Source organism: Canis lupus, chromosome 26 (assembly GCF_048164855.1).
Source record: "Canis lupus baileyi chromosome 26, mCanLup2.hap1, whole genome shotgun sequence".
Lineage (NCBI taxonomy): Eukaryota > Metazoa > Chordata > Mammalia > Carnivora > Canidae > Canis > Canis lupus.
This window is the reverse complement of record NC_132863.1, coordinates 14,363,597-14,382,760: the sequence shown is the minus strand read 5'-3', so window position 1 is coordinate 14,382,760 and position 19,164 is coordinate 14,363,597. Positions and strand designations below refer to the sequence as shown.

Genomic DNA, 19,164 nt, shown 5'->3' with positions numbered 1-19,164 from the left:
CCCCTGAGTCACTGGTAGTATTGTTTCAGGCCTGCCTGAGGATATTACAGGTGTCATAATACCTAGCCATCTGCTTCCCCAGGCTTTTTTGGATATACCTCCTCATATCAGGGAAAGGGGAGGATAATTGTCACACAAAAGGAAATGTGTGCAAGACGGGAAGAGAACCATCAGTCAAATATTCAAATGTAAAGATTCTACCAATATTTCCTACCCACTTTTCAAGAAACATGCTCAAAAAATTAACAAGAAAAAGTTGTATTGCCAGTAAATGGTACTTTAAATTATGAGATTTCAGAGCTCGGTCCACCTTAGAGGGTATCTGAACATAACTATTGGCTGTAGTAATCACCCTTGCTACCTCATGCTGAGGGCTGATATGCTGAGGTTTTTCTGCATTCTTTATTATCAGTCTGTGTATTGCAACTCTGAACTTATGTCTTCAACAGGACATACCGCCATGGATATTGCAAAGGCGTACGCTGACTATAGAATAATTAGTTTGATTCAAGAAAAGTTGGATAACTTGCCAAAACCAGCAGAAAATCAAAAACTGAAAGGCAAGCCACCTCCTAAAGTGAAGAGCGAAGGCCTTGAAATTAAGAAAGAAGAGGTAAGAAAAGTGATCAACTACCCATTAGTAACTGGAACTCCTTAAAAACTTGTTGGGAGTAGTGCAGCATCACTATGCTACACAAGATGGGCAAAATAATATGCAATCCATATATTCAGCACTATTATGTAGTACTTTGAAAAAAAAGTTCTGCAAAGAAATTCCTGCTACTGAAAAGTCTAAAAAATGCTCATTGCAAATAGAATCCATATAAAAGCCAATTTAGTTCAGCTGAATACAATTAGAACATTGAAAAAGGAATTGGTATTGGATATGTATATATTTGATTCTGAGTCATACAGATTTTGTGAGGTGGCCCAGACAGGGAAGGAGGGTAAGAGGAATGAAGCAAAGCACCATTTTCCTTAATTTTGGTCTCAATATTTCATGACCCACCTTAACCCCCTTCTAAGGAATTTTAATAACTACCACTGAACCCTGGGGATATCGGGCCAGTTATGACTTAGATATCCTGCAGAATGACTCTAGGAAGTTTTAAAGGTGCCAAAGTGACTGTTCCTGGTAATCTGGAGTGATGTGGTACTTCTAAACTACCAGCAGAAGGTTGAGGTTTTTCCCAGGGAATTTACTGAGAGACCAAGACATTGTCATTAGCAAGGACACCTGAGTGCATTTTTAGGCTAGAAGCTTCTTTTAGGGAAACAGAGGATCCCTGGAGATTCTTGGCAGAGAGAGGACAGGTATGAAATTCAAAAAGGAAAAGCCCTAACGTTATCAAGTTGGAAAGGGTTGGAGAAATGTAGGTGGTAGGAAGTGGAGAGGGTGAAGGGATTGTAACAAACATAGAGGACAAAAAACAGTAGAGAGTAATAAACATGGAAGACAGGAATAAGGATGGCCAGAGGTAAAGGAAGATCAGTTGGCTAAGCTTCTACTACATATGTCATTATCTTTTTAGTAGAATAATTTAATTCTTCTAATTAGTCAAATGGCCATACGTCAAGGATGGACATCTTGAAGACTTACATGATCTGTCACTGATACTACTAATTACATAAGAGTTAAACAAAGCAAACTAGTTATCTTTCCCTGTCCAAAGTTAAAATAATATTCTATTTCATTTCAAATTTTAATTTATATGGTAACATTTTTAAAAGAGATTTTATTTATTTATTTGAGAGTGTGAGCAAGAGAGAGAGAGCATAGGCAGGGGGAGGAGCAGAGGGAGAAGCAGACTCTCCCTGCATAGGGAGCCCCATGTGGGGCTCAGTCCTGAGACTCTGGGAACATGAATTGAGCCAAAGGCAGACGCTTAGGCAACTGAGCCACCCAGGTGTCCCTGTTTGGTAACATTTTTATTCTTATCTTTATAGAACAAAAAATAATATTAGAAAGTATATATAGGTTTTTACAATTGATAGAGTTGTTTTTTTCTTTTGTCTCACTTCCAGGAACCACTTGTATCAGTTTATTCTGTGCCAACTGTATCAGAAGAAAAGAAAAAACGTAAAGACAATGTGGTTTATCTCAATTCATTGATTACCAGTGGTCATACCAAGAAAGTGGATATCACATTTATTCCACGGAGGGTAAGTACTTTGGAAAGATCTTTATAACATGGTATAAACTCATATCATTTTCCAAATACTCTTATGCAGAGCACCCAAACAAATGTCCAAAGATAATTTAAAGGTATCCTTTTGCCAGCTCCTGCTACCTTGACTCAAGTAATCCAACTTGTTTAGCTTCTAATATCTACTTTCCTTGTCACCATTTCTATAGTGACATTTTAATTGTCCTTGAAAAACTAAATTATTTTTTGATCAATGCCATTCCCTATAGCCATTTGGTCACCGAGGTCTATAGATATATTTTCTTGGTACTTCTCAGACCTTAACCTTCCTCTTTGTACCCTTATTGCCATCTCACTTGGAAGTTTCATACTAAGCAACACTGGATTAATTCAGTAGCTTCCTAAAATATCCACAATTAAGGAGTTGGAGACATCTTTGGAGAACAAGTGTGGCCTTACCAATGCCCATCAAACCATGCTGAATAAGAGACCACCAGTCCCCTCTACCTTCTACTATGAGAATAATTTTCTTAGGACTTCCCCATAAGACATAAAGGTGGCACACCTAAATGATCTTCTAACTCCATTGCTTCCTTGTTTTGACATTCTAAAAATGAATAGCAGAGGATCATCAGAGGTAATTGAAAAGCATTTTAGTCATCCAACTAGTCACCATCAGAAATAGTGATGCCCATATAACCACTTGATGTCACATAAGAGGAAAACATAAGTTATATTGTTTTAGAAGTAAATTTGACAGTTTTAAATTAACCATACTGGACATTGTCTGGATACTGGCATGTTTGCTGGCTCTCCTACTCACGTCTGCTCTGAATATGGTGGTTTATTTAAGACCTGGAGTCCTGAAGCCACAACAGCAGAGCTGATCAGGAAAAGGGAGTTGCGGCGAGAGAGGTTCAGTTATGAGGTGGACTTTGAAGACTTCATGATGCCCTTTCAGAAGAACATCACAGAAAAAGCTAAAGCCTTAGAAGCCACCTTCAAGACCTAAATCACAGCAGTTGCTTCTTGGGATCAACATTTCGAGGCCCGGGGACCAGACTTGAGAGAAAGTCAGTATTTCCATCAAAGCCAAAGCAATCGGCAAATTAAGAATTTGTAACCAAATTTTTGTTTTTGCTCTAACAACTATAAATATTCTGAGCTGTCTAGAGAATGTGTATTCTATTTTGCAATGAATTACATATAATTCTGGACAAACCCACTCATCTTCTTTAAGGATGTCATGGAATAAATGGCATTTTGTTCATAAACATAGCATTATTGTCAAAAAATTTACAGGATGTACATCATTATGTTTGATAAAGATATAATTCTAGTGGAAATTGATGAAAAAAATTTAATAGTAGAGAAGAGAAGTAGTTGTAATACATTAGGGAAGGAGTTTGTTTTTTACACAACAACACATGTACTAGATACTGGGATGTACTAGACACCTGGAGTCAAAGAAACTTTAGCACCTCTGGTAGATGCTGTCAGCATTCTCCCCCTTTCTCCTCAGCTTTGGGTTTGAAGCAGGCCTGACTTCCAAATGCTGGAAGGCTGCCTCTGACACTTAAACTTTGTACAGTAGGACCCAACTTCCTGAGAATAGGAGCCTCCTGGAGGAAGCAGCTCTCAACCAGTGAGTGAACAGATGCTGTGTATTAACTCCCCAGCAACCTACTGCTCTGGTTGGATTGTTTGGAAGTGCTTGTTCCTAGAGGTTCCCCTGAGAGGTTAAGATCACATTGTCCACAGTGGTAGTTTGATAATATTCCCTTCCCATCGGCTGCCTTCCCTCCCCCATCCTCCTACATTTCTCATACCTTCGGGTCTTTATCTGAAGATCACCTCTGAAATACATATACCTAAACCCTTGTATCAAGGTTCCTTCTGGAAGGACCCAAACTAAGATAACAGCTACAGTACTAGTTATAATTCTGAGTCCCCCTAGCAAATATTGCAAAAGTGCATCCCTTATCTTCTGTTTACTATAAAATAAGCATTTCCCCAGAAAGAAGGGATGTGCCCCTAGGGTCTCGTGCAATTGAGAAACAGTTTTAAATGGTATTCATACACTAGCTGAAACTTCGAGCAAAATCTCCAGATGCCAAAGAATGTATATATGATAAAGAATGACCAGACACCATATGTGGCTTTTTCTCAAGGCAAGGGCCTGGGGTGGGGGGAGGGGCAGGATTTAAAAGACTCACCATGAAACTTTACAGTTATCCATTGGGACCTGGACCAGGGGCCTTATACCTGGAAAAGAGATATGTCAGGATTCTACAAGAGAAATAGAACCAGTAGTGTAGATAGATAGGTAATAGATGATAGATAGATAGATAGATAGATAGATAGATAGATAGATAGATGATAGATAGGATTTATTGCAAGGAGCTGACTTACATGATTGTGGGGACTGGTAGAGCAGGCCATCAGGAAGTCCAGGCTGGAAACTCTTAGTTGAAAGCTGTCCCTGCAGTTCATAAGTGAAATCTCTTCTTCTTCAGGGAAACCTCAGTTGGGCTCTTAAAGCCTTTCAACTGAGAGGATCAGTCTCACCCAGATTATGGAGGATAATATCCTTTAGTTAAGTCCACTAATTGTAGATGTTAATTGCATCTGCACAGCTCCTTCATAGCAATACCTACAATTAGTGTTTGGCTAAGTAACTGAGAACTATAATGTAGCCAAATTGAGACATAAAACTAACCATCCCTGGAGGTGGACTACTGAGTAAAAAGCTAGGTGAGGCATAACCCACGGTAGGAAATGCAGTAAGTGCTGGGCAAGAGCTTCAAAAATACCCGCAAAAGCCCCATTGACAGCAATAGTTCACTTTAGTACATTGCCTTCCCAGAGAGCATCAACTCTAGGTTACAACCCTGTCAGCCATATATGACAAAAGCCCTTTACTTTATCCCCTCCGTCACTTTCCACCTGTGGAAGAACCTTTAACGGAGCTAGTGAGTAGGGGGGGGGGGGGGGAGGCTGGATGAGTGAGAGAGAAGCTAACCAGGTCACTTTCCCTTGAGGCAGGCTGAAGTTGGAGTTCCTTACAAGTTTTGTAGTATGGAGCCTGGAGGTTCGCTATTAAACAGAACTAAACTTTGTTTGTTTTATGAGTTTTGTATGTAGATGCTTATTCTTAATCATCTTAAAGTTTTGAGTTAACATCAAATGTACAGAAAAGATGCAAGAATTTTACAAAGAATTCCTCTATATTCTTCGCCCAGATTACCTACATGTTAATCTCATGGCTTACCTCTTTGTTTCTCTCCATATATGTGTGTGTGTGATTTTTTTCTGAACTACTTGAGTGTCAGTTAAAGATAAGTTGTCCCTTACCTTAAAGACATCAGTACATATCTCCAAAAAACAAAGATTCTTTTACAAAGCCATATTATACCTGTCAAAATTAGGAAATTAATATTTGAATTAACTAGTATACAGACCTTGTTCATATTTTGCTATTTGTCCCAAAAAAATCCTTTATAGCAAAAGAAAATCCCAGATTGTGGGCTACATTTAGTTGTCCCATCTATCTTTTTAACTTGAAACAGTTCCTCAATCTTTTTTTTTTTTTTATGACATTGATACATTAGAAGAATATATGTCAGTTATTTTGTAAAATGTCCTTCAATTTTGATGTCTTATATTTCCTCAAGATAGTTTCAAGTGATACATTTTAGGCAGGAATACCACAGATGTGAGATTATGCCCTTCTCAGTACATTGTATCAGGAGGCATGCGATGTTGATATCTGATGTGAAGTTTGTGAACTTTAATCTCTTGGTCAAAGTGGTATCCATCTGGTAAAGTGGTATTTCTTTATTGTAAAGTTATTTTTTCCTTTGCACTTAGTATCTTATGAATAGAACCTATAAAACTATACAGATATTCTGTTACCCCCATAATTTTCACCTAGTTTTAACATTCATGATTTTTGCCTAAAATAGTTATTATGGTGATAGCTGTCATGATTTTCTAATTTCATCATTCGTTCTACATTTCTTAGTTGGCTCTCTACTTTGGGACAGAGCTATTTCTTCTTCCCCATTAACTCATATATTTAAAACAGTATGGACCCATGTATTCCTTTTTTTAGAATAAATGAGTTATCAGCCTTTATTAACATTATTTTGATGCTCAAATTTTCCCTGATTTGGCTAGTGGAAGCCCCTTCAAGGCGGCTCCTGAGAACAACACATATTGTTTCCACAAATAATTAGGGGACATTTTATTTCTTAAATATGGTGAGAAATGCCTTACCCATGGTTTTATTCAGGAACAAGTTGGTATTGCAGACTTTCAAAGGGTCTAACTTTCTGCTGTAACTCTAGTGAATACAACACTTCCTCAGTGCTAGTTGCATATAGTGGTCTTCTGTGATCACCTTCAGCCCTTTACAAATGTACACCGAGAGGAAGTATTAATGTCAAGTTCTTTAATTCTCTTTCCCAAATATGTTTATATTCATTTAAATGGCTCAACAACATGTCTGAATGGAAATTGTTTGAGAGAACATTCAAGTGCCCCAGTTTATTTCACGTTTAACACTAAACCCAAACAGATCAAAGCCAGAGTTCTTTGATGGCCCTATAAGGCCATCAGTACTAATCAAAGAGTGGTCCATGGACCAGCAACATCACCTGAGGGCTTGGTCCCACCCCCAAAAATTATAGTACAGAACACTATATAAGCTTAAAAAATATTTTGTAAAGGAAATTTTATTGGCATAAAAACAGCATGTCAAAGAAATTTTAAAAAACAGTATAGGGACACTGGGGGTGGCTCAGTCAGTTAGGCATCTGGGTTCGGTTCAGGTCGTGATCCCAGGGTCCTGGCATTGAGCCCCAAGTCAGGCTCTGTGCTCAGTGGGAAGTCTGCTTCTCTCTCTCTTTCCCCCTTAACCCCTCTCCCCATTTGTGCACTCACATGCTCCAATAAATAAAATCTTTTAAAAAACAGTATAAATGGTATGTATAGTAATCTCAGATGTGTAAATATGCAACACTCAAATAGTAGTTTTTCTGGGCTTTAGAATTCTGAATGGACTTTTACTGTCTTAATTTATATTTTTATCCTTTTTAACAATGAGTATGTATTACTTTTCAATTAACAACAAAATTATTTCTTGGGAAAACAAAACAAGTTCCTCCAGAAGTCCAGAATGCCAAGGTAATTTTATTAGTATTTGCCCGTTTTATTCCTTTATGTATATTGACTTAGTTATGATTCACTCAGAAGGAGACACTGAGCCAGGAATTCGGGAGCAGGTGATTTGTTGAGAAAATGCAACTGAGGAAACCAGTTGGGGTGCAAGGGTAAGCAAAACAGAGAAGTTAAAGAAGCCAGATAAGGATGAGTTTACTGGTGAAGCCCCCGCTTCATTTTAACCCATGGGGAACTATAGAGAACAGGCAAAAAGGATTGAGCTTTTAGATTCCTACATCTGTTAATAACTAGCCTTGGGGGTACTGATAAGGCTATTCCAGTGCTCAACAGCAATTCAATGAGTTGAATTGTGGGTCCTGTGGGAACTGCTGGTTAGGAAGCATGCAGAAGCTGAGGGTGGGTGCAGTATGGGAAAAGAGACACCAACAGTGATGCAGAAATGTAGATGTAGATGCTTAAGTTTAGAAGGAAATACTCTCTTCTATGCTTGTTCTTATCTTTAAATTGACACTGTGTAAATTGGTTAGGAATGTGGCTTTTGTAGTCAGCAGACTTGGATTTGAATCCTCACTCTACCATTTACTAGCTGCATATACATGGATCAAGTTACAAATGGTCTTTGAATCCCAAGGTCATCCTCTATGAAGTAGGGATAATAATCTGCCCCTCAACAAACCGCCATGAGACTCAAATGAAGTTACACGTGTAAGGTTTCTACTTTTGTGTCTACACAGTCAGTGCTCAATAAATGTCTTGTTTTTTACCTTCTTCCAGTCCCTAGGGGCAAGGTAAACCAAAAGAAGTCACAGGGATGAAGATCCAGACCTAGACAATCAGAAGAGTAAAGGTTTGTTGAAGCAGAATAAACTTCAGACTGTCAGTTGAAATGATTTAAACACATAGACATTTTCTTCATCTAGTTTCTAATAGAGAAAGATGAACATTGTCCATTTGCTATGAAAATAGTTACTAATTCCAGCCATACTAATTCTAGTGGCCCAAACATTGACTTTTTTTTGTTTCTAGAGCCAAACCAACTTCTTCTAGAATCAAAATAGTTAGGTTATTAAAATGGAGTTTTAGTTTGAGCTCCGTAGAAATAGAGCTTGAGATAGAAACTCTTGTGTAAATGCTTTATTGCAGGAGTGCTCCTAGCGGGGACTGGGCCTGAGAGATGCCAGGATAAAGAGGGAGAGGACATAAGGAAAAGAAAGTCAGAGTCTGTCTGACTCCACAGGGAGCCATGGAGGATGAATTGTACCACGGGGGTTGCCCTGCCCAAGGGAAGGAGGCTGGCTGTTGTGTCTACCCTGCATCAGTCATTGGCCGGCCTCCTGGAGGGCAGAAACCTCACAGAGACAAGCTGGCTCCAGTCAGCCAAAGGCAGTCCTTTAGAGGAGGTAGCTCTGAGCTGCCAGCCACAGCCATAGAGCAATGGGTGTGCCAGCTGATAAGGGCAATCTGGTAGCATCTGTTACAAGGGACACATTTATGGGTGCAAAGTTGGGGTGTAAAGTTTTCGATGGTGACTTCTTGGGGTTCATTTTGTATGACAAGCTCTTTTTTTTTTTAAAGTAACTTTTACAAACTTTCCAACTTGTTGAAATCATTCCATAGGATAAAAAATGAGTAAGTACAGCAACGAGAACCAGTTCAGCGGCTATGTAAAAGGAGAAAATAATTTGTTTCTTCAAGCTTGAGTTGAGCATTATCAATCATTGAAAATTATAACCATAAGAGACAGAGGAATTCAAACCCCATGCTCAGAATAAGGTCATGTCTAATTGGTACAAGTGAATCACTCCTAGTGCAGTTAATTTAGCAATTTTTATTGAATTCACAGTTTAGCATATTCCTTATGTAGCCATGAAAGTGCCCAAGAGAACCACTCAGGCTGTAGTTTGTTTTTGAGGAAGGTGGTATAACAAGAAAGAAAGTGAAGAATTTAGATGCTTTCTACATGCAGTTATAAGTTTGAAGTAAATAGTCATCTGAACTGTGTTATTATTTTCCAAATATTTGGATCCTGGGGGGAATTTATAAATGAAGGCAGATGAGGCATCTGTGCACATCAGATAAGCTCATGCTAACATTCTTAGATCTTTAGGTAATTGTTACTACATCATGAATTTTATCTGGGCAAAGAAGAACTGAATATTCTGTTAATGTTCTGGAACTCACTGGAGAATTTTTTTATACCGGATAAATAGTTGAGTATTATGTGATGCATATGTGTGTGTATGTATTCAGGATTAATAATGATGGCCTTTCCCTTTTATCTTCAATAATAAGACTTTGAAGAACTAATACATAAAAGATTATTTGATTTCCATAGGTTTAGTGACTTTTTTATAAGATGATTTGACATATCCATGTATGTCTTTAAACCTGGGAGATTATTATGTTCTTTGTTGTTGAGGCATGGAAGCTCCAACATGATGCTCCTCTCTTAAGGAAGTTGGAAATAAGAAAAATAAGAATTCCCTCACAAAAATTAAATAATGAAATTAAGACAGAAAGAATGTAATGAGCAATAGAAAAAGTATTCCTGACAAGTTTAAATGGATCCCAAGCTAAAGCAACATATTGCACAACTAAAGAAAGAAGAGTGTCAGCCAGAAGGAGGATTGGTCAGAATAGAATTATCATGACATGACCACAGCCAGGCAGACTATGTGTCTCCAGATTCTGCCCTCCATGGGATAGCTCTGTTCTCTGTAAAATGTGCATTTTTGTTGTAGATCTCGACTTTTCAAGACTGCACCACTAGAATTTTGAATCAACCAGCAACACTTTCTCTGCACACAATTTGGTCATATTCATTCAGCATATATTTATTGAGCACTGATATTGACAATCCTGGAGCTGTTCTTGCTTTCCCCACGTGGTCTATCAGGGAGAGATACCCAGGTTTCTGCATCACCTGGCTTCCAGCTGGATTTTGGCAAAGGCAGACACTCATAAAAGATTGGAAAAGAAAGGAATAAGAGAAATTTCTCTGTTTGCCTTGGGCAGCTCCCATGCAATAGATGTATCTGTCTCCCTGTGGCACTAGCTCCCCCCGGACCACCCCACCATGGTTCCAGGTCCCACCAGGTGAAACTGGTTCCTGGGTTCTGGTGGTATCACCACCTCCTCCTGTCCCTCCAGCTTGGGGATGCCAGCTTGTTAATATCTGGACTGCCTTCTTGTGCCCTAGTAGCTACCCAACTTCTATCAACTGCACCACCAAATCCTTACATTAACTTCCCCTCCGATAGTACTCAAAGTGGTTTTCTGTTTCCCTGGTTGAATCCTGACTCGCCACGTATCAAGCATGTGAGGAGAAAATAAAATGCAAAATCAGGCATAGCTCCTGCCTTGTAGAGCTTACAGTTTGGTAGCAGAGACATGTTTTAATAGAATAACCACAAAATACATATTTGATAATCACACAAGTTTGGATAATTATCATAAGACAAGATTCCACAGCATATACTCATGTAAGGTTTTCTTTTTTCATTTAAATTCCAGTTAGTTAACATACAGTGTAATATTAGTTTCGGGTATACAATATAGTGATTCAACAATTCTCTACATTACTCAGTGTTCATCACTATAAGTGTACTCTTAATGCCAGTCACCTATTTCACCCATCCACCCATCCCTCTCCTTTGATAACCATCAGTTTGTTCTCTATAATTGAGTCTGTTTCTTGGTTTGATTTTCTTTTTTCCCCCCTTTGCTCATTTGTTTTGTTTCTTAAATTCCACATGAGTGAAATCATATGGTATTTGTCATTCTCTGGCTATCTTATTTTGCTTAGCATAATACTCTCTAGATCTACCCATGTCATTGCAAGTGGCAAGATTTCATTTTTTAATGGCTAATATCCCATTGTTGATATACATCACAACTTTTTCTATTCATTAATCTATGGATACTTGGGCTATTTCCATATTTGGCTATTGTAGATAATGCTGCTATAAACTTTGAGATACAGGTATCCCTTTGAATTAGTATTTTTTTATTCTTTTTTTTTTTGTATTTTTTTATTCTTTGAGGGAATATCTGGTAGTGTGACAGCTGGATCATAGGGTAGTTCTGTTTTTAACTTTTTGAGGATCTTCCATATAGTTTCCCAGAGTGGCTGCACCAGTTTGCATTCCCATCAACAGTTCAAGAGGGTTCCCCTTTCTCTACATCCTCACCAATGCTGATGATAGGTTTTAATACAGGTAAAGGGTATGATAATAGCAAGACAGAGCATAGGCAATAATATATGGCTTTAAGATTCCAGGCATACCACCCCTCCACCCCCAGGGCCTTTCTTAGTTACTTAGGATAGGATACACTTCATCTTCAGATTATATACTATCAATATAACTGGGCCCAGGGGCACCTGGGAGGCTCAATCGGTTAAAGCATCTGTCTTCAGCTCAGGTTATGATCTTGGGATCCTGCATTGGGATCCCTGCTCAACAGGAAGTCTGCTCCCTCTGCTTCTGCCCCTCACTCCCACTTGTACTCTTTCTCTCTCTCTCTCAAATACATAAAATCTTAAAAAAAAAAAAAAAAAAAAAAAAAAAAGAACCATGGGCCCAGATACATGTTTGTTGAAGGGTCTTTTGTATCACTAGCCATATTAAAAATCAGGAAGACTGTATGACCTGTTAAAACAGATGCAAACTATCAATCTATACATCCTAGAAAGTCTAGTTAAGTTAATACAGGTTGCTTCCAGAGGAATTTTGAATTTTAAACCACACATTATAAAGTCCTAGATGCCATGTTTTCTCATTATCCGGAGGCATCCCAGGAGATCAGCATAGTGCTAGCCTTGTATAGCTGCAAGGTACCCTATCCTGAGACAATGTAGAAACTCACAGAGTCACTACAACATCAGATGACTTCACACCAATGAAATGGCATTTTAGCTGAGATCTGAAGGATGGGGAATTAAGTTGACCCTGATGGAAGAGAAGAGTCTGATGGAACGAATAGCATTTTGCAGGGCAGACTTGTTCCAAGAGATGAAAGGAAGGCAGTCTAATGAGAACAGAAAGAGAAACTGGGTGGAGAAAGAGGCCCAAACTAGATCCATTGAAAACCCAGCCAGGGTTTTTACTGACCTGATTGGGAAAGACTACCTCTTCACTTGAGATTCTGACAGGTTGTGAGCCTAGAGCCGTGGGTGGACCTCTGTGCCGTGGTACAGGCACATTCTGTCTGAGATTGGAGCTCATGTAAATTTAAGTAGAGCTGAAGGAGCAGGGGAACTGGAGAGTGATTGCCCCCAAGCCCAGGAAGGAGACACACTTCAAGTGTTATGTGCAGTCTCTCTGGGTCTACCCCTGGAGGTCCTAAGCTTCATGGGCCATCACGTTCTCTTTTGATTAAGTTGGTTTGTGTTATGGGCCCTAGTACAAAAGGGCTGCCCTTCAAGCATTTTGAAAAGTGCCAGCGACTGTGGTGTTACTAAAATCAAGGAAATTCCTAGGGTAAGGGGAGAATCAGCAGAATTAAATAGGAATCAAATACTTACCCAAATCCATATGGTTACTTTATAAATCCCTGAAGGGATTTTCCTGCCACATCAAAGATGTAAGGTAATATACACTTAAATTATTTTAAAATTAGTCTTGGTAAGCAACTGAAAATCATGCATGTACTACTTCCTTAGTGCCTGGTCCCCTGTAGAGAGGTTTATTCTTATGCTAATCCATCCCTGTTACACTCCTGAGTTCCTGCATCTGTTTCTTGGTGTTTCCCTGTTTCTTTCTACTGGACTATATTAACCCTCCCCTCTGCCACTCCTAACACAGCTATGTATGTGTCTGAAACAAGTCTTCTAAATCAGTGCCCTCTGGTCAAGGGCTCCCCTTACTCCACCATGCTTCTATTTGAGTCTCAACTCTACCCCAGGCTCCAATATGCATAGAAATTGTCAATCATTCTGAAAAATGAAGGAATTGCACATTAGCAGCGAGCAAAGGGTTTCAAAACCCCTTTACAAATGACTTTGCAAGAGTGTTTCCTTTTTGGGAATGCCTAGGTGGCTCAGTGGTTGAGAGGTTGCCTTTTGCCCAGGGTGTAACCCCGGGGTCCTGGAATCAAATCCCACAATGAACTCCCTGCATGGAGCCTGCTTCTCCCTCCGCCTATGTCTCTGCCTCTCTCTGTGTGTCTCTTATGAATAAATAAATAAAATCTTTATATATTAAAAAAAGAGTGTTTCTTTTTTGGAGGGTAGGGTGGGAGGCAGAACTGGTAGGATAAAAACACTTCCTAGACCACACATCAGCAGATAAATGTGTTCTGCAGCATGAAATCTACTCTTATAGTGCCAATTTCTAAATGTGCCACGTGTTTTATGATGCAAATGTGAGCACCTCGCCTTGGGCTTTTCCTCATTTGATATGTGTGAGTAGGAATGCACAAAAAAACAAGAACAGATGATATTCTCTAAGCCATTTGGTGAGAAGTGTCTGACAAAAAAAAAATATAAAATGTACTTATCGATTCAAATGCGGTAATTGGTTTGGGGCTTTTCTAGATCACCTTTTCTACTTATAGAAATCATTTTGAATAGAGCAGAATGTTCTTAAATCTTTTCTGCACCATTTTTAAAAAATCAATAGTCCAAAAAGGTTAATCCTTTTCAGGTTTTAGAGGAAAATGTATTACCGGAATAAAGAGAGAATAGTTTTCATTTTTATCTAAACTTCTCTGTTTGTGTCTGGTTTTCCCAGCTCTATTTTCTCACCTCTAGCATTGAAATTGATGGCAAAGCTTAAGAGAAACACAAATTGAAACTGGGGGAGTTCAAGTGGAATCCTCACTTGAAGACTATAAGTCATTCGTTCATTCGTTGCTTGCAGTAAATATTAAGGATCTCCTAGTTACCTGTCAGCATTCTAGGCACCTGGTGTAGAATCTGAACAAAGCTCACTCACTGCTTCCTTGGCACCTGCTGCCATGATGGGTAAAGACAGTAAGTAAACACAAAGTATCATTATGAATTGTGATGAATGTAACTGGGTGAAGTTTTAGATTGGGAGGCAGGGAGGTCTTCTCTGAGAAAGTATCTAAGACCTAAAGAATGAGCGGCACCTGCCAGATTGAGAGGAGAGCGAGGGAGGCAGTCTGTACACAAGAAATCACCTCAAAGTCTCTGAAGTGAAAGAGAGCCTGGCTTGGTAAGGAGTATGCACCAAGGAAGACCAGAATGGCCTTGAACAAAGACAGTGGTGGAGGGGAGAGAGTGGAGGATGAGGTTGAAAGAGAAGCTAGAATCAGATGTTGAGGACTTGCAGAGAAGAGTAAGGAGTGTGACTTTCTAAGTTCAATATAATTGAACTCCATTTAAAGGGTGCAAGCAGACAGATGACATGATCCAATTCTCTCTATTAAAAGGTCATTGTGGGGGAAAAAACATCATTATGGCTGCTTTATAGAAAATGCTGAAATGACAAAGTTAGAAGTGATCAGTCAGGGTATTTTAATATTATTAAAATATGTGGTTCCTTATGATTGTAGCACAGCTTAGAGTATTGGCAGTTGTGTTAGCCAGTCTCCAAATCAGTCCCCACGATCCACTTCCTCCCAGTTTTCACATGCTGGTGTGGTTCCTTAGAACATTAAACAGAGTTAATCTGGGTAACCAATAAGATCATACAAAAATGATGGTGTGTGACTACTAAAAATCAGCCAAAAGAAACACTGCAGGCTCCTGTTTGCTCTCTTATGGATTACTCACTTTAGAGGTATCTAACCTCTATGTCCTGAGAACACTCAAGCAGCCCTGTGGAGAGTTCCATGTGGGAAGGAACTGAAGCTTCCCACCACCTGCTAGCACAAACCCTCCAGCCATGTGAGTGTGCCGCATTGGAAGCCAATCTTCCAGTGCTAGTCAAGCTTTCAGAAGACTGCTGCCCTGGCCAATATCTCATGTTGGTCTCATGAGAGACCCCTAGCCAGAATCATCCAGGTAAGCCATCCTTTATTCTTGACCAATAGAAGCTGGATGCAATATAAAACATTCATGGTTTTAAGGCACTAGGTTTTAGGGCAACAAGATGCGACAAGAAATGCCTAACACGGTTATGGAGGCATAGAGAAGAGGGTGGCTTTGAAGTGTGTTTGGAGGTAGACAAGATGGGATATGACTAAGGCCTGGATTTGTGGGTGAGGTCTGAGGAGTGACAGCACTGAAATCACCTCCCAGATTTCTGGCTTATACAACTGGAGATATTGCATTGCATAGGAGAGCAAAGAAGGCATCAAAAAGCACATATCTGAGATCAAGGGTCCTGTTTGGGAGGTGTTATGTTTAGTGACATCGTAAAATAGAGAAATTGGAAGAAAAGAAGAACACAGGAGAGTGTGGAGTCATGGAAGCCAAGGTAACTGGTTCCCATGAAGAAGGAAGAGCCAATTTTAAAAAGTTGCTATGAAGTTTAATACAATATTGACTAAAAGTAACTAGTAGTTCCTGACTTTGGCTGCATTTTGGAATCAGCGAGAGAACATTTAAAGACAAAACAAAAAACAAAACGAAACAAAACATACCTGTCCTCTACCCAGAAAGCCTCTGCTTTAATTGGGCTTGGGTAGGGACAGGGTGTCTGAATTTTAAAAGCTTTTCAGACCTGGAAGTGACATTTGCACATCAAGAGCAGGTTCAAGAAAAATAAAAAAATAAATAAATAAATAAAAGCTTTCCACAACCACCATTAACTACAAAGTTGAGAACCAGTGATCTGGGGATCCCTGGGTGGCTCAGCAGTTTAGTGCCTGCCTTTGGCCCAGGGCGTGGTCCTGGAGTCCCTGGATTGGGTCCCACGTCGGGCTTCCTGTATGGAGCCTTCTTCTCCCTCTGCCTATGTCTCTGTCTCTGTCTCTGTCTCTCTCTCTCTCTATCACGAATAAATAAATAAAATCTTTAAAAAAAAAAAAAAAAAAGAGAGAACCAGTGATCTAACAGATTTGGCAATATGGCTGTACGAATGAGCTTCGACAAAATTGTGGGCCAGACACCAAATTGGTAGGTGCAGTAATCAAATCTATTACAGTTCATCTTTCTTCGTTGTTTTCACAGAGCACTGTTATAGTTCTCCAATGTACAGTCGTCTAGGAAGTTGAACTTCCTAGTAGTAACCTTGTCTCAGAATACTTTTTAACTATTTCTTAAGTCAGTGATTCTCAACAGAGGCTACTATTAAAGCCACCTGAGAAGCTTTGTAAACTATCCATGGCCCTATCCCAGGCCAATCAAATCAGATCCCAAGGGTGGGGAAAAGGGCAAGGGGATTTTCTGAAAACACCCGGGGTATTCTTGCGCAGCCTAGGTGGAGATCACTTCCTGGAGATTATGTAGAAGCAATGTGAATGTGTTGTTTGCTTGGTGCTGCACCATCTACAGCAGGTGCTTAAAGTCACAAGTTGTCAAATGCCAAAAGGGAAATGACAGAAAGAACTTTCATTGGCTAAGCCCTCCCTCAACAGGAAGGCAAAATTTGTATAGACTTCTCAATGCTTTACTGATAATTTCCTCCCTTCTAACACCTACTTATAAGAGGTGAAATGCCATGGAGGAGAGGGGCTGAAATCGGAGGGAAAGTAGGACATGTGCCCTGGAGGAGGACAGATGTTTTTTGAACAATTGCATTGCACAACCCTATGCCAGGACCACAGGGTACTATATGAACCGTGCTCCTGGAGTTACGGCAAGCAACAGCCCTGTCTGTAAGTCATCTTAATGAAAAACACACATCACAGAAGCAAATTGGATGGATAGTATTGACTCTTCTGAGGGTTATTTGGCTTTATCTTGCTAACAACATCTTCCAAGTCATTGCAAGTCACATTGCTCCTGATAGTCAATAAATTACCCAAGAACTCCATGGGCCAGTACATTAGCATAAGGAATTCAGCTCTGGTTTTAAAAAAAAAAAGTCACGGGGATCCCTGGATAGCTCAGCCATTTAGTGCCTGCCTTCGGCCCAGGGTGTGGTCCTGAAGTCCCGGGATCGAGTCCCACATCAGGCTCCCTGCGTGGAACCTGCTTCTCTCTGCCTGTGTCTCTGCCCCTCTCTTTCTGTGTCTCTCATGAATAAATAAAATCTTAAAAAAAAAAAAGGCACTATTTTTAGTCTCCAGCTTTTGAGGCAGGCAGCCGGAAGTATAGCTAAGGGATTTCAGAGTTCACAAAAGTGAGACCAGTGAGATACCTGCTAATCTCTGTTCAATTTCTAATATATCTATGTCTTTCTAGATGTCATAGAATTGGTAGGCTTGGAATTCACACTTAATTCCTTAATAGCATCTCAGCCCCTTCACTTACTAGCTATATGACTTGGCAAACTGACCTCTCGCAGATTGTTTCCTCGTGTGTAAACTAGTGACATTCACTCACTGTAGTAGTGGCTAGTACTATTCACCAATATTTCCTGACTGTCCCCACACACTGTAGGACTGTACTTCCTGTCCTGCCCTCTTATGGTTGGGTGGTTCCGGGCAACTAGTGGTGAACAAATGAGTTGTGAGCATAAGTGATGTTTGTCATTGCCAGGCTGCAATTTGAGTCGGAGGCTTGAGAGTCTTTAAGCTCCACTTCCCTTTGCTGCTGGCTCTTCTGTCAGCCCAGGACACACAGAGCAAGGTCCAGAACTGCCTGTCAATGGACATGACAGAAAGGTTCTGTCATGGTAGGTTATAAGCAGCTAAGATTACAAGGTGTTGACTACTCTAATAGACTTTCTTCATAGAATTGTGTTGAGGACACAGTGGGACAATAAATATTATCCAGCCCACTATGAAGTACTAAGTACATCCATGTTTCCATTGTTCAATCATTGCTGGCCTTCCGTGTCTTAAGTATTAGCATTTGTGTAGCTCTAAGGATAGCATTCTCAGGCCTCGGATTAGAGGACACTTTAGAAGTGTCTACTCTGACATTTAATCATTCATGAAAATTATTGATGAGTTTGTAAATCATATTTTCAATTCAATATTATCAATAATTAATAATATAGTTGATTGATAATTGATAATATTCAAGAACTTGACAACTTCAAGAACTAAGACAACTCATAATGGCTAAAAACTAATATCTAATCTCCTTTTCAATAAATAACCATAATCAACTGATTTTTACTCCACTCTCACCAAATGCAATTGAGAGAAGTCTTGTTTGATAAATAGTGAAGGAGTGTTTAGTTTTAACTCATAATAAATGCAAAGAATATGGATTTAAAGAAGAAAATAAAAAGAAATTCTAAAATAATGTTGATTTCTACCTTTCTCTTTGCTTTTTTCTCAAATATTTATGCTCTACTTATAAATATGCACCTGTATAAATTATGACTAAAGCTATTTTTACTGCTTCACAGTAAAGTTTTACTAAATTTTTACTAATTTTACTAATTTTTTACTAATATTTTACTAAATATATGGAACTTTAATCTCTGGTGTATCATGTGCCAAAGGATAATAGATTTGGCAACAGAAATAGTTACATTCCATTAAAAACCAACTCTATAATTCACAACTGGACTTAGGTTCTCTTCCCAGTCCAATGATACGCTTAACTTCCAAAAAGTCTAAGACAAATTTTTTAGTTTTATAATTTGCCGAGTTATATTTTTCCATTTTAAATGATAGATTCTTGTATGTATGTTGTTTTCCATGGGATCTCAGAATAACTAAGTGGCTTGACAATAAATATGATTTGAGTAAGTTCAGTAATCTCTTGATAGGAGGTTGTTTGATTATTTGACTATTCCAATTATTAAATCATGTTCTTTAATTTTTGAAAACTTAAATATAACTTTTTTATTGTAAAAGGAATACA

The 19,164-nt window shown here is 39.1% G+C and overlaps 1 protein-coding gene and 1 long non-coding RNA gene across 10 annotated transcripts in view; one reads left to right on the top strand and one right to left on the bottom strand.

Annotated features, from left to right (window-relative positions):
* Positions 1–14,250, top strand: part of ANKEF1 (ankyrin repeat and EF-hand domain containing 1) — a 34,674-nt gene extending 20,424 nt beyond the window's left edge. For 6 of the 8 annotated variants that reach the window (XM_072800078.1, XM_072800074.1, XM_072800076.1 and 3 more), the window contains 3 exons: positions 450–613; positions 2,026–2,163; positions 3,001–3,324. In XM_072800078.1, the coding sequence (XP_072656179.1) occupies positions 450–613; positions 2,026–2,163; positions 3,001–3,159 (461 nt within the window). In that variant the 3' untranslated portion in view covers positions 3,160–3,324. Of the gene's footprint in view, positions 1–449; positions 614–2,025; positions 2,164–3,000; positions 3,325–8,105; positions 8,179–14,062 lie in introns of those variants that run through there. The other 2 variants (XR_012018266.1, XR_012018265.1) reach the window with 2 other exon arrangements.
* LOC140618099 (uncharacterized) lies at positions 4,364–8,607 on the bottom strand. Of its 2 annotated transcripts, XR_012018283.1 has the most exons (4): positions 8,096–8,607; positions 6,426–6,557; positions 4,560–5,562; positions 4,364–4,412 (listed from the first exon to the last, which is right to left on the bottom strand). It is a non-coding gene; the product is annotated as an uncharacterized lncRNA (long non-coding RNA). The 2 variants fall into 2 exon arrangements; XR_012018282.1 differs by having other exon boundaries at positions 4,408–5,562.
* Positions 14,251–19,164: the final 4,914 nt, after the last annotated feature.